Source organism: Aphelocoma coerulescens, chromosome 13 (assembly GCF_041296385.1).
Source record: "Aphelocoma coerulescens isolate FSJ_1873_10779 chromosome 13, UR_Acoe_1.0, whole genome shotgun sequence".
Classification (NCBI taxonomy): domain Eukaryota; kingdom Metazoa; phylum Chordata; class Aves; order Passeriformes; family Corvidae; genus Aphelocoma; species Aphelocoma coerulescens.
The window spans coordinates 10,162,126-10,184,028 of record NC_091027.1 but is presented as its reverse complement, the minus strand read 5'-3'; the positions used below and the strand labels follow the sequence as shown (position 1 = coordinate 10,184,028).

At 41.6% G+C, this 21,903-nt stretch overlaps 1 protein-coding gene across 1 annotated transcript; it reads right to left on the bottom strand.

Annotated features, from left to right (window-relative positions):
• Positions 1-15,483: 15,483 nt before the first annotated feature.
• Positions 15,484-21,420, bottom strand: C13H5orf15 (chromosome 13 C5orf15 homolog). The gene is made up of 3 exons (XM_069029052.1): positions 21,276-21,420; positions 17,806-18,392; positions 15,484-16,754 (listed from the first exon to the last, which is right to left on the bottom strand). Exons 1-3 carry the CDS (start codon positions 21,376-21,378, stop codon positions 16,623-16,625), a joined length of 822 nt encoding a protein of 273 aa, XP_068885153.1. The 5' UTR covers positions 21,379-21,420; the 3' UTR covers positions 15,484-16,622.
• Between the last annotated feature and the right edge of the window lie 483 nt (positions 21,421-21,903).

The window sequence follows — 21,903 nt, the reverse complement described above, 5'->3', positions numbered from 1 at the left end:
AGGCCAGGTTGGATGGGGCTTAGAATAACCTGGTCTAGTGGAAGGTGTCCCTGCCCATGGCAGGAGGTTGGAATGAGATGAGCTTTAAGGTCCTTTCCAACCCAAACCTTTCTTTGGCTCTATGAAATCAGAATAGAAAAATTTTAAGTCATTTTTGAGACAAACAGCCAGAAATTAGGACTTAATCCTGACCTCATAGATATGAGTCAGTGAGACATCCAAATAACGATGTTTTCATTTTGCTCAGCACCTGCTCATGAGCTGCACTGGACACAGATGGAGCACACCAGGCCTCTGAGCCCTGTCCAATTTGCACAAAACAAAATAAAAACCTATAGGTCTCCACCCTACCAGTCACCTGAGCCTTGTCCTATCACCAAGGAGATAAAGAGCTGGACTCACATCCAAGATACCATTAGATGAACTATAAATCTCATAGCCCATGGGAAAAATGGTCCCCATCCCCTGTGAGGCTGATGGACCTGAATTAAGCATCACTGCCCTGAGTAGATGGAGACCCAGCTCTTCTCTCCACCACAAGCACTTTGGGAATAACTTCCCTCCAGCGCCAGAAGAAACTCGGGTTTGAAGAAGCTGCACCTAAAGCCCAGCCCAAGCCAGCAGTGCCCAACAGCACTGCCTAACTTGGCTCTTCTCCACCCAAAGCCTGCACGCAGGCTGGTAGCTGGTCTGCAGAGAAACAGCCCTCAAATATGGGTTTGGGGCTCAGCTCAGTGAATGATGGCTGTAAGTAAAGATCCACACAGTCCATGTTTATTTTGATTTTTAAGACTGGAGTTACAGGAATTCCTGACTGAAGTGTGTTTATTTGATAACACACCTTCTTCCAGATGAAATAACAGCCTCATCAATTAAACATACAACTTCAGAAAATACAAGGTTCCAAGACAAAAGGTCTTCTACCTCACTGCTGAGATTTTCCAGGCTGCCAGCAATTTGATTGCCAAGATCTCAGTAGGACTTGAAATAATCAATTATTGACATTGCAATATAGTGCCTACAACAAAGCTGTTCACTTTGCGGGAGATCTGGCAGCAGGAGAAAGCACTCAACAGCTCTGTAAAACATCTGGGCAGGGAGCTCAGCCCACAGCACCCCAATTCCAACCGCTGCTGTCCTGGGAGGCTCAACCCAGCCGAGTGGGAGGAACAGGGCAGTTATGAGGGAGATTCTCCAAACCACGTGTGCTCAGTTTAGTAACAGCAAGCAACTTGCAACACATTTGGCTCCCAATCATATGTATCCCAGTTGTCTCATTAAACATTTTGTCTAAGTTTGGAAACTCAGCTATAGTGTATGTTACTACTAATTGCCTTACTCCTCAACTGTGCAACAACAAACCACCCTGAAACACAGTTTTATATTAGCACCAGACAGGGATTAACTAATTAGTAAAAAAAAATATTTTCTTGAGATAACATTATAAATATATATTAGATAATTAAAGCTCAAAAGCTATGTCCAAGAAGGACAACCTTTTTCTTTGCTTTTTTTATCTTGAGTATTCCCCAGTCACACATTTTCTTTTCCTTTGCCATGTCTCCGGCATAATAAATCACTAAAACCGGACATGTGTCCAATTAAGTAATGAGATATAATTTAGTCTCATCTTCAGGGGTCAAAAAGAAAACATACCTACTTCATTTACCTATTAAACAACAGCAGTTAACCGCTCACAAAATGGGACATGAGGCCATTTCTCTTGGTTTAACCAACAAACTCATAGTATGCAAAGGCCTTGAAAGCTTTTACCTGGGAGGGACCCATAGTTTGCCTAACAATAATTCCCCAGTTCAATAACTCAGAGTGGGAAGTGGGAAGGAAAGCAAGGAAGGGTGATGGTGTGGTCCAGACAGGCACATGCCATGAAGGAGGCAGCAATCCTGTCCTGGGGGAGAGCACGACAGTTCAGTGAGGCATGAAGGCATCCCTCCAAACCTGAGAGCAAAAAGAGCAAGGAAAAGCTAAGGAGCTATGCTCTAACATAAAGGGGATTACTCCACAGTGAATGAGAAGATGACTGGGTAGGACCATTAATAAGCATCAGTGAGTCTGAAACTGTGACAGCAAAGCCTGAAATCCGTGAGCGACTATTCCCGTACTCTGAGAGCATTTGGGATTAGGCATGGCCTCTTCATGCCTCCTCTCACATTGTTGAGCCGTGAATCCAATTTCACAGACCACACTGACTTTGAAAGGAACTTGTCCATATTTTCTTTACATCAGCCTCTGCACTGATCCATTTGCAACAGCTGTCATTTTGTCTCCCAGATTCATGAGGTTCAGAAATTAGAGCTCAGGAAACAAACTAAGCCAAATCAAATGGACCTAAAATGTCTTCCCAAATAGAAGATTAGTATATTTTTCCACCATGGAAATCACTAGCACACATCCATAAGGTCCATAAGGTCTAAACATCAGGCTTCCTTCACAGAATACAATCAAAAAGTTCTCCTGGCTAGCAGCAAACTCACCTCTTTGCTGTGTTTGATAATATGTGCTCTTTATGCACACAGACAGGAGAAGGGTAAAGAATGGTATTATCTCATTTCTGACACTGATCACAGTTCAGGCACTAAATCCTGCCTAAGAGAATATGCCTCCAAATAGTCATAACTTCTCTTTGCATAAGAAGAAACTATGATCAGTCAGCTGCATACAGAGCCACTGTCCTGTGACACTCTGGAGAAGACCAGAGCATCCCCTTCTGGTTTCACGACTGAGACCAAAATTTTCCAGAATTTCTTTATGATCTTATTAACATTATGAGATCACAGGAAGTGTATGGCAACAGACAGAATAGAATTGTTGTTATTATTATTATTGTTGTTGTTTTTGTTGTTATTACTACTACTTCTATTATTATTTCTTCAATGTACCCATAACAAATCAGCTCTCTTACATCCCAGGGTTTTCCCTTTGGCTTCCTCATCTCATGATGAGTACACACTTGAGTCCTGTTCTTCTGGGAAGAGCACCAAACCAGTAAAACATACTGCACCTGTGAACTGAACCAGCAGCCAACACAGCAGCCTCTGTGGGACACATATTCCTGAGATTCCTAATGTTTGGAAATACAGTAGTTTGGTGGTTTATTTCCCCTAGGATTTAATTCTCCATTGCTCTGTAACACTGTGCATCCATTTAAATGTATGTCAAACACAATGTGTGTCAAACACACTTCTGTTGCAAGACAGAAGTGAGGACTCTGCTGCAGCAGCAAAGCCCCAAGACAAATTCAATCCTTTAAAAGTTCCCTTGAGTGCTCACTAATATTCAAGTATCTGTCCAGCACCTGGGTTTTGTTAAGTTTTCTGGTAGCATGGCTTTTGAAACTCTATACATGCTGGGGTATGATTAAAATGCTTGGCTTTCCATGGTAACATTACCTATCTATAATCTTGTTTCTTAGTGAGATCTGAGCCAACCGTACCAGTAATTTCCTTTAATAATAAGTCTTCAGTAATAACTCTGCCCTTTAAACGCAAAATCTGAGGCAACACATGATTGACAGATATCATGGCTTTCAGCTAATTAAGTATTCTGAATACTCAGCCATGGGAGATTTTTTTAATGGAAATAATTTTAGTTGTCAGACTCCCTGTGGCAGCTCTGCCACCACCAAAAACTCTGGCGCAGCCCTGGGGTGATGCTGCTGACAGTGAAGCTGCTCTCCCTCTCTACGGAGGGGCTCACCAGGCTCCCTCCACCTAACTGGAGGTAAATGGAACTCCACCGTCAATTGCACAAAGCGCTTAAGCGTGCTGGGTTAATTAGTTACAGCAAAGATGATCTCCTAGGCAAGCAATGTGCTATTCCTAAATGATGCTGCCACTGAAGTGTTAATTCCCTTTGAGGATTAAGCTGCCTGGGTATAAATCAGATGCTGCAACCGCCCCAAAATGCCAATTGCTGTGCAAAGATCATAGTCAAAAGCAGGAGAGCAAAGTGTTGAATACTGAACCTGGACAGGTTTGGAACACTCAGGAGATGCATCACCTGGTTGGGCTAAGAGCACTTTATTTTTATTTTTTTTACAGTGTAACAGCATGTTCCATTCATCACAGCTCTCAGTGGGGTGTGGCCCTTTGGACAGCACTGCAATAAAATTATTTGTAGCAAATTCTAGAACTGCAAAGGCAAGGCACATGGCCACTTTGCAGGTGTCAGAAAGGATGAGCTCTGCTGGAGTGTGTCACAGCTTCAGCCCCACTGCTGTGACGGCTGCTCTTCCACCACAAACACCTTTGTACACCTTCTCACATACCTGAGTATTTGAAAGCCGACCTCCAGCAGAGTTGATTTGTTATGATAAATCTCAACCAAATCAAGCATTTTGCCAACAGCAGTTGGAAAGTGTCCATGTTTTTATTGCCTGCACATTCTACATATCCCGTTGCTACTGTTGAATAATAAATGTATTCATAGCTCATACCAGCTTCCTACCTCAGATTAAGAGAGTGTTGCAGCTGGAAAAGACACCTGGGTGGACTGGAAAACACATACCTAATTTCACAGCCTCTCTCCCTCTGTAATACAGAACAAGTCAGATGTTCACAATTTTGCTGCAAAGCATCTCATCTAAAGCCTCCAGGTTAGCTGTAACCTGGAGTACCCCAGGGCTCTGCAAGTCCTTGGGCTGAGCTTTGAACAACAGGCTCCCTGGAAAGAGAAGTGAGCAAAAGGGGGAAAACCAAAAACAAAACAGAAACAACAACAACAAAACAAAACAAACAAAACAAAACAAAGCAAACAAACAAAGAAAAAGAAAAAAGCTATTTTGTTGGGGAAAAAAGGCTTTACAACCTCTGCAAAACTGAAACTGCTCTCTTGGCAATTGACCCTCGAGAAAGTTTTATCCGCTCTGCGCAGAAAGAAGTATTTACATCCTTTAGTCATGGGATGCAGGTGGTGATATTCTGGAGATTACAAACAGATTGTAGGCATCTTGCAGTTTTATTGCTGTGTTATTGCAAGGAGATGTAGGTACATGATAGCATATCCGAGCCCAGCTGGGGCACAGGAATCAGAAACAACCCCTGAAGGCAGCAACAGCAGCAGCAGTGCCAGAATGGAGCTGTGGTCCAGCCCCCCAACCCCCCCCGGGGATCACACCAGGCTATGGCACATGCACAGTTTGGATCTTGCTGCTTAATGAGGATGTGTGGATCAGCTGCACAGGCAAGGAAAGGCTCATCTTACAGTTTGGCATCAAATAAAATACATGTAGCATCACACTGTTAATGAACACACATCACTGACAGGGCTGCTGCATAATTTATCACCACAAAACCCATCTTTCTCCAGAGTTTTCATAATTCTCATATCTTTATTTATAAAGTGTTAATCTGTCTAAAATAAAGGGAAAGGCAAAATTTCAAATGTAAGCCCTAAAATGTGGTGAAATAGTGAAAACTCTAAGTGGAGAGGAAGGGCTTCAACTACATAATTTTGCAACTTTCAGATGCCACGTGTTCCTGCAATTCTGAGTTTGGGGCAGTTACACTTAGCATATGCAGTCTAAACCATGCCCTGAGCTTCAGTCATGCAGAAGAGGATGAGGAGGCTCTGCTAGAACAAACAGGCTTTTGGTGTTCTCAATAGAGGAAAATATTTGAGGATTTGGCTTTTTCTTTTCTTTTTTTTAAGAGGATTGATGGTAATAGGAGATGCATTATGTAAATAATTTCTGTAATGAAGACCTTTATCCAACCAGTGATTTCCACAAGAAATTGTAAATGCTGGTATAAAAATCTGTAAATGCCCCACTTAGCAAGTAGAAGGAATTGTGACATTCAAATATTCTCACCCAAAAGCAAAAAGACAATCTTTATCACACCAGAAATGCAACATGCAGATTATGTCCCCAGAGATAGAAGAATATGTTTGGAAAAGCTTTTAAGTATCTCAAGAGCAAAGGGCTATTTGAAAACCAACATGTCAGTCAGACATTTTGACGTGAACACGCTGGTTCCATCAGCACCTCTATAGTAAATATTTCAAGATAATCTGTCCTGAAATAGAAAACTGGCTGCTTGTTTGAATGCCCTCATCTCTGCTGGGTTCCTCACGACAAACTAAGGCTCAGCAAGACCAAGCTGGTTGAGCTGTGCATTCCCAGGAGAACACAACCAGGCTGAGGGGGCTGATGGCAATTTGGGGAGGTTTGCTGGTACAGCAGAGAAACCCTCAGACCCAAAGACTTGTTGAGTGTTCATGCAAGATCTACCTGCCCATCTCCAGCCCTGAACACTAATGTGGCTCCACCTTCCCAAGAAGACTTCCCTAATTTGATGGGGAATGCAGGCAACCCCTTCCCTCAGTCAGTGGGGCATTTTGAGTCATGCTTTGCAGCACATGCCACGAATACAGGAGAAAGAATTGTTTACTTTTAGAGAAGTGGCATCTTTTCCTCCTTTCATAGTTGGTAGCTCCCCATACCCCCAGCAGGGCAACCTTCCTTGAGCCAAGGTGTCAGCAGAGAGAGGGGAGGAAATCACATTCCCCCTGCTCTCAACCCTGTGCCAGGGAGCCAAACCTCCCCATGATTTTCTGCATTTGCTTTTCTTTACTTTCCTCACTCAGACAGAATGTTGCCCCTCTGCTCCTCACCCTCAGAGGAGCCTCCTGCAGAAACCTCTGACATTAATCTCAGAAGCCATTCAGACAGAGGGGAGAAGAGCTCTGTAAACCCAAACAAGATTGAGACCATCTGGCAAAAAGAAGCAAACCTGTTAAGAGACTACTTTGTCCTTCCTGCAGCTTCAGCACAAGCTGTCAGTGGCATTTCAATAGGAACAGCTTTCCTTTACAGCGCTGCACACAGTGCTAAGTTTAGTTTAGGCTTTTTTTCCCCCCTTCAATATTGTTCAGTTTATTGTACCAAAGCTGGTGGGATTGCTTTTGAAGTAAGTGTAATCCAGCCTGAGTAACAGCATCAGAGCCTGGACCATCATCTCTAAAGCCTCAGCCCTCAATTACCTAAGCATCTGTTTGCAGTTCATTGTAGGGGGAAATTAAACAGCACTCAAAGCAACCAGAAACTGGACAGAAATACATAGAAATTTTTTATCATTATCTCTGCTGATGCTGTTTCCACCTCTGGATCCTGCTTTACGTTCTAGGACTGGCAAGTTACAGAGAAATAAAGCAGGAAGCTAACCCGAAGTCTTGGTGGGTGCCACCATGATAGTTTTCTTTTTCTTTTAGCAATTATGATTAACATTTTTTAGGAAATCTATCACCTTAATCTTGGGGAAAGAGGCATGCTAATGGCTGTACCAATTTTAGTGGCTGTTTTAACTTTTATATTCAATTTTATTTTTTGCGTGGAGCATAAAGAGGAATAGTATGAAGGACTGCCAGGATCAGAGGCACATCAGAGTCCTCTGAACATTAGCAGAACTCTGCTCTGAGTGCTCCCTGGTGGGAGTTATAATCAATTTTAACGGAAGCTAATTGCTGCTGTAAACATGAAAATGAATCAGCAATACAGGATTGACTTGCTCAGGGACTGGGGTTTCTGAGGACGGGGATAGGATACCCTCTCCTGCTCTCAGCTGTTAGGCACTGAATAACTCATCTTTTTCATATTCCACAGCCCTCAGAAGGGTTCTCTTGACCTTTGGTGGCTCAAGAGCCATTGAAGGACTCCTGTGGAGCATGTCAAGACTTAAAGAAGGAGGATGACAAATGGATACTGCAGATGATGCACAATTCCCAGCGTTGCTTGTTGGTCTGGAGCTTTTTTCAGCACTGGGCTCTTTTCCTGTAGCACTGGGGAAGGAAGGAGGCCTTACTAGAGATCCCCGCAGACAGAGCAGCTGCTGTAGAGATGAGAATTTTTATGTTTCTCCCAAATGGAGAAATTTCTTCCCTGAGTTTCTAAGATATCTTTGCCCAACACTGCAGCTCCGCAAGCATTAGCAATTCCCATGCGACGACTGCACATGTGTGTAATTGGAAGGAGAAATGACTAAGCGAGTAATTAGGCAGACAAACTATTTACAGACATAAAGTAACCGGTTTTCAGACATCAAGTTCAACAAGAACTAAGTATTAGCAGTATGCAAGTAATTAATCTATTAACTGGTGTTTTGGTGACATATTTCTAAATCTGTATTTACTCAAGCATATAGCAATCATTTGTATATTGCTCTGGAAAAAGGTGCTGTCAGGTAAAATGTATCATATTACAATCCCATAAATAGCAACATTTTTTGCTTTCTATTAATTGCTGTTTTCCCATGCAATAACATTTAGGGAGATTCATGTCTTTGTTTTCCAATGTTTTCCTCTTGCACAATAGAAATATAAGTTAGATTGAGGAAACATTTATTTTTCCCTGAGAGAAGAACTTTCCGATTTCAAAGCTGGAGATTATTTTGCTGAGCCCCCCAAGAGTAAAGACAGTTTTTATTCTTACAAACTTATTACAGCTGAGATGGATTAATACATAAGAGCTTATGATGTTAGAGACACACATTTTTCAGGACAAAACTAAAAAATAAAGGCCTGGGGATGCAGTGTAAGAAGGAGATGGAATCATTTAGATTGGAAAAGACAGTGTAAGATCATCGAGGTCATTGCTCCAAGGTAAAAAACTCTGTTTCTTGAGGATTTTTTAAAATAAAATAAACTGGGGGTTTTTTTTTTAAGCAAACACCCCTTAACACCCCTCCACATCTGGGTGGCTCTATGGACTCATGCTGTCTGTCTCACAGTGTCTGTTTTGTCCAAAGAAATTTATCCTAACACTCATTCTTGAACTTATTTTGCACTTTTCCAGCTCTTTTCTGGCTGCCAGGTGCCTTCCATGGCGCAGCCACACTCCCCCCTGCTGGCTGCTCCAAGAGATGGTGAGCATCAGGGAAAACTGAAAAATAATTTTTTTTCTATCTAAAGTGATTATTATTTTTCTTCTGGGTATTACTTCGAGAAAAGTTTTCTTCAACAATGATGGTTTCACAGCCCCAGTAAGGTAAGCTTGCTTGCCAGATGACATATCATCCTCTTCTTTTTGCAATGCAACTTTTATTTAATGCTTTTAATGCCTGCTTGCCCAAGCCCAGGCAGGAGCAGGCAGCAATCCAGGCAAGTACCAGAGATGACAGAAGGATCTTTTTGTTCTCACAGCCACTGCCCACCAGCAGCAAAACACATCTTGTTTGTACTGTGATACCCAAAATATTCACACTGAAATGAGAAAGGGTGAGCTCTTTCCTGGGGGTGGAAGATAAAGAAACTACCCAGTTCACTGTCCTGGTTCTCTTTAACAAGCTCTTCCTGCAGATCAGTCCCATGCAGACCAAGGATGATGCAGAAGGACATCCTTCTCACAAACCACTCAGCCACAGCAGAGGACTTCAGATGCCACCTCCTCCCCCAGTCCCTGAACTACTCCCTGTGAACCCATCACAGCTGCCCCTGGATAAATTGCACACCTTATGTTAAGCTAAAATTATAACAAATTGCACAAAAGATGGTTGCCTCTCCAGCTGCCCCAAAACTGCTAAGATATCATGTGTTACAGAGCCTTTTTATCAGTTTGTGATGCAACCCAGCCCAAACCCTCTGTACTCAGGATCAAAGACAGCTTTTCCTTCTCTAGGGATCACCTATTCCAATGCAGAGAATCTTTCCCAGAAATGATACTGAAAATGTGACATTGTCGCTTGGAAGATTTTGGCTTAATTTCTGCATGATGCCATTATGCCCTTTGCTCCAACCTTCTTTCCCTCCCCAAACAATGTGGAATATGATTCTCCTTTTTTGAACATCTGGCATTCCAGCTGTTAGGATTCACAGTCAGCACGCATTATAAACTAAAACCTATTCCAGATTAACTGTTAGAATTTGTCAGCTAATGCTAAAAGGACAATTTTTAGATGTTGAAAAAACTTTGCACCTTTATAATCAGCTATTCCTTGCCCCAGTGACTGCAGCTCGAGAATGTTCACCCTGTTACAATTTGGAAATTTAACTATTAACCATGAGTTAACCTGCAAAGATACCTCTAAAGTGAGTCATTAGGGCTTGTTGCAATGCAAAAGCTGTTATGTGGATACTTTTGAAGGTTTAATTCCCTGTCCCCACTTGCAGAAGGGGAACAGTTATGTGGAGAGCATAAACATTTTCCCCAGGGACAAAAAGCACTTCCATTAGTCCTCACAAGCCACCTTGTGACATGGCAAGATGAAAGGCAGGAGAGTGCTGACAAAAATATACAACATAATCCTACTGCCTTGCAGAGCCAGCTGATAATGAGGGTCAGCTTTGTGATCAACAAACACAAGGGTCCCCCAATTCATGTAATCTGAATTTTAAATATTTCAGCAGCCTGGGTACACTTGTGAAACTCAAGTCCAGTTCTTAACCCCATCAGCTTCCTTAAATAGCAACATTTCAACATTGTTTACAGAACAGTACAAAAGGATTACATCTGTTTTCACTTAATCTCTAATAAAACCTCAATGAGTGAACCTCAATAAGGATAACACAATCTACGTATTTTATTTTTACTCAAGATAGGAAATTGCATAGATTAGTGATTTTCAGTGTTACTAACAAGGCAATAGACCTTGTAATTAAAAATAACTTTTAGGAGGCTGCTAAATTATTTTGATAATGATTTAAGGATCAATTAAAGATGTCATTCTCCCCTTTCTAGTTAGATATATTGGAAACAGTGAAGCTGAGAAGTTCTCGTATTAACCACTTTTTATTACAGCAAGGATATTCATATGGTCTGTATCAGAAAAGTTTAACAAAAACCAGTACAGGAACTTCTCTTTAAAGGGCACTTGATGGTAAAAAAAAAAAAGGGTGCAAAAATGATGTTGTTAGTTCTGCTGCTTTGTGGGTGGCTGAGATATATGGCCTTGAAGATTACTGCTCTATCAGCCTTATACAAGGATTTAGCACTCCCATAAAAGCTATTCAGCCTTGTAGGGGCACAAAATGCAGCTTCAGTTTGGATTTCGGACCGGACAGGGAAGCTGCACATCACAGAGGGTGCTGTGGTGTTGGGGACCATGCACACACCAGCACTGCCACAGGGCAGCGCCACCCCTCAGCCTCCCCAGAGAGTCTGCTCTGAGATTTCCCCACAAGAAAATTCCCACAAAAAACAATGCAAACCAGAAGAGACCCCAAATCCTCCGTCTGGCTTGGCCTCTCAGCAACAAAAATCATGATGCTGAGACTGCAGTAACCATTGCTCACCTGGCCTCTACAGTGCGAAATGCTCTTGTTTGGGCTTTATGAGACAACTCAGAAACAGCTCTAGAACCATAGAATCCCAGTATGGTTTGGGTTGATAGGGGCCTTAAAGATCATCTAGTTCCAACCTCCCCTGCTGTGGGGCAACACAAGGTTATGAGAAACTTGATGATGGTAACGATGACGAAACCATAATGAGAAACAAAAATGAACAGTTTGCTGCTACTGAACAGGAATCAGCCCCATCTCTGCTCTCAACACCCCCATCACTTGCCTTGTGCCAGCTCTGGCACTGGTCTGGCTGCACAGTGAACCAGCTCAGCACCCTAAAATGACTGAAAATCAGCCTAGGAATAGGATTCAAAAAGAAAGTGGAATTGTTTCACTGGGTTAGGAACCCACTTACCTTCCAGAGCAGGGAGCATGGCAAGGCAGGGAAAGCAAGAGCCTCCCCTCGGGGTGTCAGGCTCTCAGTGAACCAGGTGCTGGCCAGTGCTGCCCACTGGACCTTCCACCACACACCTGCAGCCTTCACTCCCTGATAGCAACTCAGAAGAGCTCCTCTGCTGGGACATGCTGCTCCTTCCCTTCCACAGCAACAACAGCTGCCAGATAACAAGTCCCTCCTGCCACCCAACCCCAGGAGGCTTCACTGCCTCCAAATTTAGGCAGAAAATTAAAGCCTGAGCAGGTACCTGCTGCCAGCCAGGTTTCTCTTTGCTCAGCATGCCAGGTTGCCACCAACAATAAAAGCAAATAAAATCTGCCCTACTGTGGCTCATCAGAGGTTTCCTAAACTGACCATAACTTGGAAAACCCCTGACCAGTGTTTTTATTAATAGGAGTCTGTGTTAGAGATACAGAACTCTCTCTTTTCCCTTTCTATTATTTTTATAGCATTGAAATTCATTTAAGAGATATGACATTTTTCATCTCCACCTTGCAAATTAATTTCCCATAACTCAAAGCACCCTGCTCAGATAAACCCTTCTCTCTTCACCCTGTACACAACTGAGCAGCAGCCAAGGACAGTTGACTTAGAGCTGAATAATATGCACTGGTGCTAAATGAAAATTAAACCATAAATATTTTAAAAGACCTGATTTCCTGGATAGTAAAAGTGAAATGTATGATTTGTTTAAACTATCCTATTCATTATTTCTTTCCTCATTTCATAAAACCCAGCCACTAACAAGGACCTACATAAATAGAGCTTGAACTTCCATCTCAGGAAGTTTAATCAGAAAGCTCCTCAGGAATATTTTATTCCTTTTATCAGAATACTGATGGAAGTTATAATTCACCTTAATGTGAGAGTGTTTCCTTTCTTCACTAAAGAAATTCATGAAGACATTTCTTGTTGGTAAGATGTGACATAAATCCACTCGCTTTTTCCTGTTTGATCTCAGCACTTTATGAATTTTTGATTGCCTGCTCTTAATTTTCCACAAGCAAATTCAATTAAAGAAATTAAAACCCAGTAGTTCAATCCTGATTGCCTCATCAGCAAATGGCTCTTTTATCGCAGTGGATGACATATGCCACACTCTCCTGGTGCTGCTGGAGTGCTTGTAAAACCGGATCAGGAAAAACCTTTCCCTCTATTGGTGCTATTAGGCAACAGCTATTGACTGCCCAAGCCAATTCAGCAAGCACTTCCCTTGCTCAGGCAACAGTCCAAGGGCTATTGAGAATGAAAAAGTATCCTTGGAAAAAAAACGTCAAAGTCATTGTATGCATGTCAAACCTTTCACCTGCACAACTGCGAGGACCCTTTTCAATGGGAGAATCACACACAAGGGAGCTGGACAAACGACTCGGCACAGCCCCGGGCCAGGGTGGAGCTGAGAGATCGCTATTTGCCAGCTTTGTTTCCGGGGTCACCTTGCTAGAAGTGCATCTACACTTTTATACTGTCACACAGCAGGGACTGGATGGCAGGATGTCTCTTTCAGGATACAAATCACCACCGTTAATTGGCACTGCAGCCCTTGTTACTGAACGCTGTGCATCAGCAGTGGACAGGTTTTAAGAACACTGATATTATGATGACAGTATCATTTGCTGTGATGCATCCACAAACTTTGGTGTGACCGAACTATCTCCTGGGGCAACTTGCTGCAGTAACTGTCAACCTGACGGTGACAGACTCAGCAGAAGTCCTTAAAATAAATTAGTATCCAAACAGGGCATCTGTGTAGGTAGTTCCCCAAACTAAAGCCACTGTTTAAAGAACTTCAAGGACTTCAAATTCAAATTAATTCCCTTTGAATTTTAACAGATTCTTATAAGCTGCCCTTATTATCATTAGTGAAGAACTTAATTTTAAAAAATATTTCTAAAGTTTTTCTTACTTGACAGAGGATGTGCACCACAGTAGAGCAAGCAAAGAGTAACTGCTCATCTTAAGTGTTTGAAGTACCCGAGTGAGGCAAAGCTGTACTCTGCTAGGGAAGACACATGTGCAAACCATCATTTCATGACCTCAAATACTACTTACCCAACTCAAAAGGTTTCAGTCCGGGTAAGACTTCATGAGCAAAATGTTCATAGTGTGATTTTCTCCTCCAAGGTAACCTCATGAAGAGCATTTTCAGAGAACAGCTACATGGACAATTCAGCAGAGAGTTGATTTAACACTTGCAGTCCAGCCCAAGGGAGCCGCAGGTCATTAGGCATGAATACCCAATGAACATCCCACATCTGTGAGATAGGTATTGACATGGCACAGGCAAACCTACAAGCATTTTAAAATGTGATGACTGCAAAACAACCTGGTTTACTAAGCTCATGCCAGGCCTTTGCCTTCTGTAAGCTTTTTAGGGAAAGCTGTCAACCTTGCCATTAGCTGTGTGCATTCCTCCTCCAGGAGTTAGTGGGTTTGTTGTAAGGAACAGCTTAAAAGCTGTAAAGATTAATAAATATCTCTCCTTAGAGACAGTCTATTCACAAGGACAATTTGAAGGAAGAAGGGCAAGGAAATGCAAGATTATTCCTCAAACATATTAACATACAGTCTTAAAGAAGACACTGTTAGTTGTTCAGAAAGCTGAAAGAACACATTTACATTGGTTTTATCCACCAGCTGAACTGTGCTTCACCAGCTGAACTGTTGGCTGAAGACAGCCAACATGGATGAAATTCATATCTATGAACTCCAGAAAATAACAGAATATGCCTTATTTCTACTAATTTAGACTGATGCTAATTTTCTGTATTTTTTTAACAGTATTGTAGCTATTATAGTGAGAGAAGTGGCTGAAAATGTAACATCTGTCTCGCTGGCCTAATTCACTGGGTGGGTTGAAGAGAAAGTAACACTTTAAAAGAAACTTCTCATGTGGGTATCACTGTACTTCTGCACAGTCAGGTTGTTCACCGTGGGCTCTGTGCAAAGCCTGTGATACCAAGCTGAAAGGAACACAAGCTTCTGCTAAGGGTGAACATACTATTTTCTACTGTCAAAATTACTACACTTTATAATCAGTAACTTTATTTAAGGACAAAGTTACTGAACTTCTTGGGTGCAAAAACATTAGCCACCTCCTCAAATTCCAATATTTAAATATCCTAAAGAAGTTTTGAGAAGTAACCTTTCCCTTTAGATCTTGACCACAGCAGTGTTACACTTTAAAGTATGTTCAGGTAAGAATTATTAACTATACAACTTAAGCTAAGCAAATCATATTAAAGAATGTATTAATTCCAATAGCATAAAAGATTTCATTTAAGCCTTGCTATCTACCCTACACACCACTGAACAGATGCATAAAACAAACCTTCATACACCCAGTATGGGCAACAGAGAAGATGGTTTTGAAATGGTTTCCAATTCCAAGCATAAGCAAGTTCTTTATCATAAGTTACTGTATAAAAGCAGTGAAATAGTTAAGAAACACAGGCTTATTATTATCATTTATTTTAAAAACCTTATTCAAAATATTAAGTGATACAGGTCCAAATATGATAAAAATTACTGCAAGAAAAAGTTTTGGAATATTTTGTTTGTGCTTTACTTCCTGTGGTTATGAAAAGAATGCATTTAACAGTAGGATACAGAACTTTTAGCACTTCATTCATAAGACAATATCATGCCTTCAGAGTCCTCATGCCAACAGGCATGAAGTTGATTTGTTTCCAAACATTACATAACTACTTGAATACCAAGTCATTAATTATGGGATTCTGATTAACCATTATTTACAAATTTATCAGTTTGAAAACAAAATCACAAACAGAATGTACAGAAAACTAAAATTTTATATTTTACAACTCATGAAAACATAAATAATGGAAGTACGAAAGACAAAAACAAAACAAAAACAAACAAAAAGGAACAAAACCAAAAAACCACCACCAAAAGAACTACTGTACCAGTAACTTGATTTACACTAATGCATAAATGTTTGTCAAAAATGAGAGTGCACTGTCCAGAGACTGGCAGCCCCCACACCCTTACTTTCACCTGTCTGTTACCTGGGTCAGAAGAACAACCAAATAAATTATTCTTACAGTTTCTCCCATTAATAATATAACAAATCACATAGCCATTTCCCAACCGTCTTAAAATTCAACAGAAAACGTTGATATATTGAAAGCCTGTCAGCTATCTATATTTTAGTAAGATTATTCAACAAGGCTTGTTTTCCATTCATTAATTACAAAGACAATGAAGTAGTCATAAACAGCATTAGAGGAAAAAAAAAGGACAGTCAGGAAGCTGCATACCTTCACAAACACCTTAAGCATTTTAGGAAATATATGGTATAAAACTTCTGAAATAAAATGGGTTATACATAATTATTTTTAAATTATTTACAGCATGAACACATACAGAAATTATTAATTTGCCATTCTAGCCATTTTGCCTAAAATAGGATCAAATTATGCAACAAGCAACAGAATATGAAAAAAAGAGATGAAAGACTTGCAGCATCAGAATTTAAGCACAGAAAAAAGTAATTATATTTTCAGTTTGCAATATAGGGGAATTTATGAGCCATGTAAGCGATTAGCAAAGAGATCATTAATTTGATTTAGTGATGCCAGTGTCATTAACTTATTAGACCTAAAATATTTTATGCTTTTTTTTTTGTAGTATAACTAAGACTGCTCCAGACAGAAGGGAATGATGCTTAATGAATGGAAATATCACTAATTTATTAAACTCTGTATCTTTACAGTTGATATAAAACCTGACCAAAGTAGCAAACAGATGGATCATGCCCTTGATCTTCCGTGAGATTTTATCTCCAAAACATCCAGGTCAAAGAGAGTACATCTCATTTCCATACAAGCAGCTTATTTAGAATACCTGAATATCATTACATGACTGGGCAGGCAAAGAGTGATAAGTTCAGCAAACTCAAATCACAGTGCTTTCAAAACACGTAGTCATTGGTTATTTTCAGGGAAGGCATCGCTTCGTTAACGTTTTGATCTAAACGATGATATTCCACTGTCCTGGAGCACAGGCCATCCCTCCACCTTCGGCTCTGCACCAGTAAGAAGATCTGAAAGAAAAAGGGGACAACTTATAGATGCTGTGCAGGAACATTTTGGGTTTGATAGACAGCTTCACAGTGGTAGTGACATCATGGTTTTACCCTGCATGCTGGCAAGGGCGTTACTGTGGCAAAGACAAGGCATTTTTAATCACTTATTTGAACTGCTCTCAGATAAATTTTCAAATGCAAGTCTTCAACATCTTTCCCTACAAAGAGTTGGCAATGCACATTACAAACAGGCCACTGCACAGTAAAGAAGGTTTTGGGTTTTCAGCTGCTTTCTTTTCAGAATCCTGCAAATCCTCACCCAAATCAGTGTTCTCCCCAAAGATAAACACTAAATTTCATCATACTAAAAATTAAACTATGGTTTAATGCAAATTTGTGCATGCACCTCTATTGGGTCTGGTTGGGCTGGAGTTAATTTTTACTGCTAGCAATAAATTTTGAAATAACACCAGTCAGGATACTTTTGAAATATAGAGAATTAGTTTGTACTGAAGAAACATTTACCTGAAAATAATAACTTAGTAGCTTCTCTATGTAAAACTGGAAACAGTGTTAAACGTTTTCTAAAAGTATGTAGTTACACCCTCAAAATATCTATACTATGAAGACCATCTTAAAGTGAACTATTAGAAGGATTATCACAGTCATAACATTTCCACACCATTTGCAATTAAACTTCCCTTAATTTGTTGTTTATAATCCTGTGCAGAAAAAAAATTAGTTAATCGCTCACCCCCACTTGACTTGGCTCAGGTCTCCTTTATAGAACTCATGTTGTGCACTGCCAGTGTCCACTACTGTACTGACTGATTACTGATGTTACCAATTAACTCATTTTCTAATTGTAAATGTTTGATTTGAGTCTATTTTCATTGTGCAGATAAAAATGACACTAGTGATCTGCATATTAGTGTCACCACAAGACTAAGTGGTCAAAGATTTCATTCTTCAAAAAGCTACGTTCTGCTTCTTAAAGAAGTGTACAAGGGAATGCAACTTTATTTTAAGCACTGCAGCTGTTTCTCTCAACCTTTCAGAGCACACCTACCTTCCTCTTATTGTGATAGGTGACATAAACAACAGCTACTAAGAAGGCAACTACAACCAGATGAAAAAAGAAATGACTGTCTTCTTCTTCATCCAACCCAGAGACAGAAACACCTTTTATCTTCTCATCAAGGGTCTTGATCTCCTCATTGTAGTTACTGATGGTGTCAGAGTTGTCATCTTCTGACATCTCTAGAAGGTCTGGGTTGTATCTGGAATTTGGTGTCATTTCGTAAGCATAGTCATCTCCATCTGACTCCATAGTTTCTTTTATGATGGGTGGGGAACTACTTAGTGTGTCTTTCAAATCTGTTAGAAGATCCTCTTCTTCAATTTTAGCATCTTCAGAACCATCAACATCCACCTGTGATACCGGACTAGCAAGGACAACAGGTGATGAAGAGTCACCGTCTGCTGTAGGTGGCTTTCCTGCAGTCATCGAATTGATTTTGGCTGCTGTTGGGAATGCCTCCTTTCTTGCTGAGGTTAAACTCTGCAAGCTGTCTGTCAAATTTTGGGATCTACTCAGTGTTTCATTCTCACTTTTAGATGAACTATTTCTTGTAAACATCTCTGGTTTCACAGGACCTGAGAAAAGGATGAGAAACAATCAGTACTATGCACAAGGCACTGACTTCTCCTGTGACAGAAAACTATTGCCACAAATTTCTTTCACAGACGAGAAATCATATGAAGAATACAGCATATGTCACACTGCAAACTTTTTAGAATTCATTTGCAGAAATACACATTCCTGTACTTTGACAACTTCCAAAGAAAAGTCTTCAGTGGGACAGGAACTAAAGGTTGGAAGTACAGTGCCTTCTAGATTAGTATGGCAAAGTGTCCCTGAAAAACTCAGCATGCCTGTTTTCCAGACATAAGAACTTCAAAGACATGTCATCCTTCCCCCTGTGGATTCATGAAGTCTTGCAGAATCATACATGGTTAGCCTTTTGTCCATCTAATTCTTCTTCCCACAGATTGAGCTTAGGTCTACAAAGGAGGATGTTCTCAGGAAAGCTTTTACTGCAGTTAAGTTTTTCATCTTTCACCACTGCATGTTTTCCCAACAAAAAATGAGAAGACACTGCAAAGTCCCCTTCAGCCAGGACACAGAGTCCCAAGCACCTCTTCCCAGGCACTAATTTTTATTGAATTTGTAGACACTGAAAAAGATTTCCAACCTTGTATTAACTCAAATGAAACTACTGAGCCACAGGTTAAAAAGAAATGCTGAAGAAAGGACAATCTGACTGCCCGTGCTCCTGGAGGAATGCCTTCTGTTGGCAGCAATTATTGTAATGAAGTAAGTCAGAAAGAGCACTGTAACAATGCACCCTCAGGCAAATTCAGCATCTCTCCAAAGCTGGGATGGCTTTGCAGAACTACATAAAAACAAAGTGAGCATTAAATCCAGATGCAGAGCCCACTGTCCCTCTTCTCTATCCAAAGGACAGTAAAAAAAGATGCAGAGACAGTTTAAGAATAGCCAATTTTTTTTAAACCTAAAAATTAGCAAACTATTCATGTTTGCAGCACATCACTTCCAGATTCAAATCCAGAGGCACTTCAAAAAATGTATAAAAAATTTTAGATTTTCAGTCTGCATTTTCATATAAATAGGGAAACCATACTTGCCTTGTATTTTGGCATGCCAAAATAATTTTTCATTTTACAAAAGCAACAGTACTGTCATTAAACAATTCCAAGCCTCGCTGGAAAGTTACAGACTCTAGAAACGAAGCAGTCAACCGACTGCTTGTGTCAGGTTACTTGTAAGTAAAATATTATAGAGGGGACACTGAATCACGTTATTCATGGAAGTTGTATATTTGCTGAGGCTCAGTTACAACAGAGCTCTTGTTTACATGGCACACTTTTGCAGTATGAATGACTCTTTAACCAACTGTAAAATACAGAAGACTCAACTCATCTCACATGAACCAGACACCATGGTGCCTCTTTGCTGAAGTTCACAGTCAGCCATTTCACATCTAATACACTTCTTGTTGCTGAAAAAACTACTCATCTGAATTATCATATCAACATTAACTTGTTCAGTTCTCATCCAGGACAAGTTTAGGGAATTCTGATCTCCCCTCAGGAGTCAAGCCAGCTAATTGCATATGCAGAGATAAATACGAGGAAAGGCAGTTGCACATTTACAGCTAGTTGGCATGTTGTGAGGTCAACTTTACTCCTACCCTCCCCAAACAGACAAAAACTATTAGACAGTAATAGCTAAACTGTTTGAAATACAAACAAGCATATTTTGCCTATAAAACTATGTTGCATCTGGCCTTACACTTCAAATTATTCTTGAATTCATTTTAACATGGAGGTTTTAGAAGGATATATGCTTAAATGCAAGGGTCTCCCACTAGCTATTGTTGCAGCTTCAGACTAAAAAAGAGCAAACTCCTATTATTCCTAAAATAAGCTTAGGGTTTTTTTATTTTAGTAGCAGCGGGAAGTTTAGCAGCTAAACCACAACTGATTTATGATATTTACCCAAAACTATTTGGCATTATAAACGGTGGTTGCACTGTTTACAGTTACACAACACTGTCAGATGATTTTAGATCCAGAGATGCCTCAGCTTCAGAAACAGATACTAATGTTCAACCATAGTGACAGGATTAGCAACACAACCCTCTTAGTAAATACCGCACATAAAAACCAGATCACGGTTAAAATTCACTTCCAGGAAAAATGCATTTGGAAAGCAAGTTGTCTCATGATTCCTGAAGTTAAAAATTCTCAGTTTCCTACAGGTTTCTGTCCCAAATTCTTCTGCCTACCCATTAGACCAGGTGAGGGGCAACACAAATAGAGCTGGTGTGGATATACTGACTGACAAGCACAGAAGGAACTGAGGGATCAAACAGTTCCCTTTATTTCCTTCACTAATTCCTTTCTCTTCACTGCCCAGCCAGTAGTCCATCTAAAACAAAGAGAAACTCACTGCCCTTGAAACACTCATTAGCCTTTGGTTACAGCCGTCTGTAGGTTTAAGGGGGAGAAAGAAAACACTTAACTAGGGGTCAACTTGCAGACTAACATAAACTTAATTTCTAGGGGAGGGGGAGACTAAAACTAGGCACGCAGCCAGAGTAGTTAGAAAAAAAAACCCCAAATCTGATGAATTAAGTAACCGGCTAAACTGCTCTTCACAGCAACAAAAGCCGTGCACACCGGGCAGGCGGCCTCCCGCCCCCCGCCCGGGCGCTGCCCTTCCCCTGAGCAGGGCCCAGCGCTCGCTGCCCCAACCCACCCCAAACAGACGAGAGGCCGAGGCCAGGCCCGGGGTCGGGCCCGGTCACCTCAAGGCACGACCCGCGCCGGCCGAGGCCACACAGCGCTTCAAGCCCCATCGAAGAGACCGGTGGGAGAGACTGGTGGGAGACACCGGCAGGGCGGCCGCGCAGCGCCCGCAGCCCGCCCCCCACCCGGCCCCACGACGCTCACCGGGGGAAACCTGCCCGCGGGCCGCCAGGGCCCAGCCGCAGAGCAGCAGCAAGCACAAGGCGCGGCCCGCCGGCCCTCGCCGCTCGCCGCCGGCCGCCGCCATCTTGGGCCCCCTCCGCGGACGTGGCGATGGCACCGCCCCTCGTGAGGCGGCCGCGCAGGCGCACGGACGGGAAGGCGGGAGGCGCGCGCAGGAGCTGAGGGGAGCGGCACGGTGTCACAGAAACGGGGAACCGTGGAATGGTAGTGTTGGAATCGTGGAATCATACAGTCATGGAACCATACAGTCATGGAATCATCAAGTTTGGGAGACCTTTAGACTGTCCAGTCCAACCCTCCACCCAGCACCGCCACTGTAACCCCTAAATCACATCACCCAGCGCCAGATCCGGGTGCCTCTTAAACACCTCCAGGGATGGTAACTCCACCACCTCCCTGGGCAGCCCGGTCCAATGCCTGACCACCCCGACAGCGAACAAGTTTTGCATAATATCTGACCTGAATCCTCCTATCTCAGCTTTAGGCCAGCTCTGGTCCTCTCACTGCTTGCATCTGCCATGCTCCTGGGAGCTGTCTGCATATGGCTCATTTGGATCGGTGAGGTCTGGAAGGGGACCACTTCTCCCAG

Bases quoted from the DNA above. Each gene is read 5' to 3' on its own strand.
- C13H5orf15 (XM_069029052.1), bottom strand. From the start codon at position 21,378: ATGGCGGCGGCCGGCGGCGAGCGGCGAGGGCCGGCGGGCCGCGCCTTG. The intron at 18,393-21,275 runs GTGAGCGTCGTG...TCCTTTTCTCAG, and splicing joins CCGCGGGCAGGTTTCCCCCG to GTCCTGTGAAACCAGAGATG. The intron at 16,755-17,805 runs GTAGGTGTGCTC...TTTTTCTTTCAG, and splicing joins CCTATCACAATAAGAGGAAG to ATCTTCTTACTGGTGCAGAG.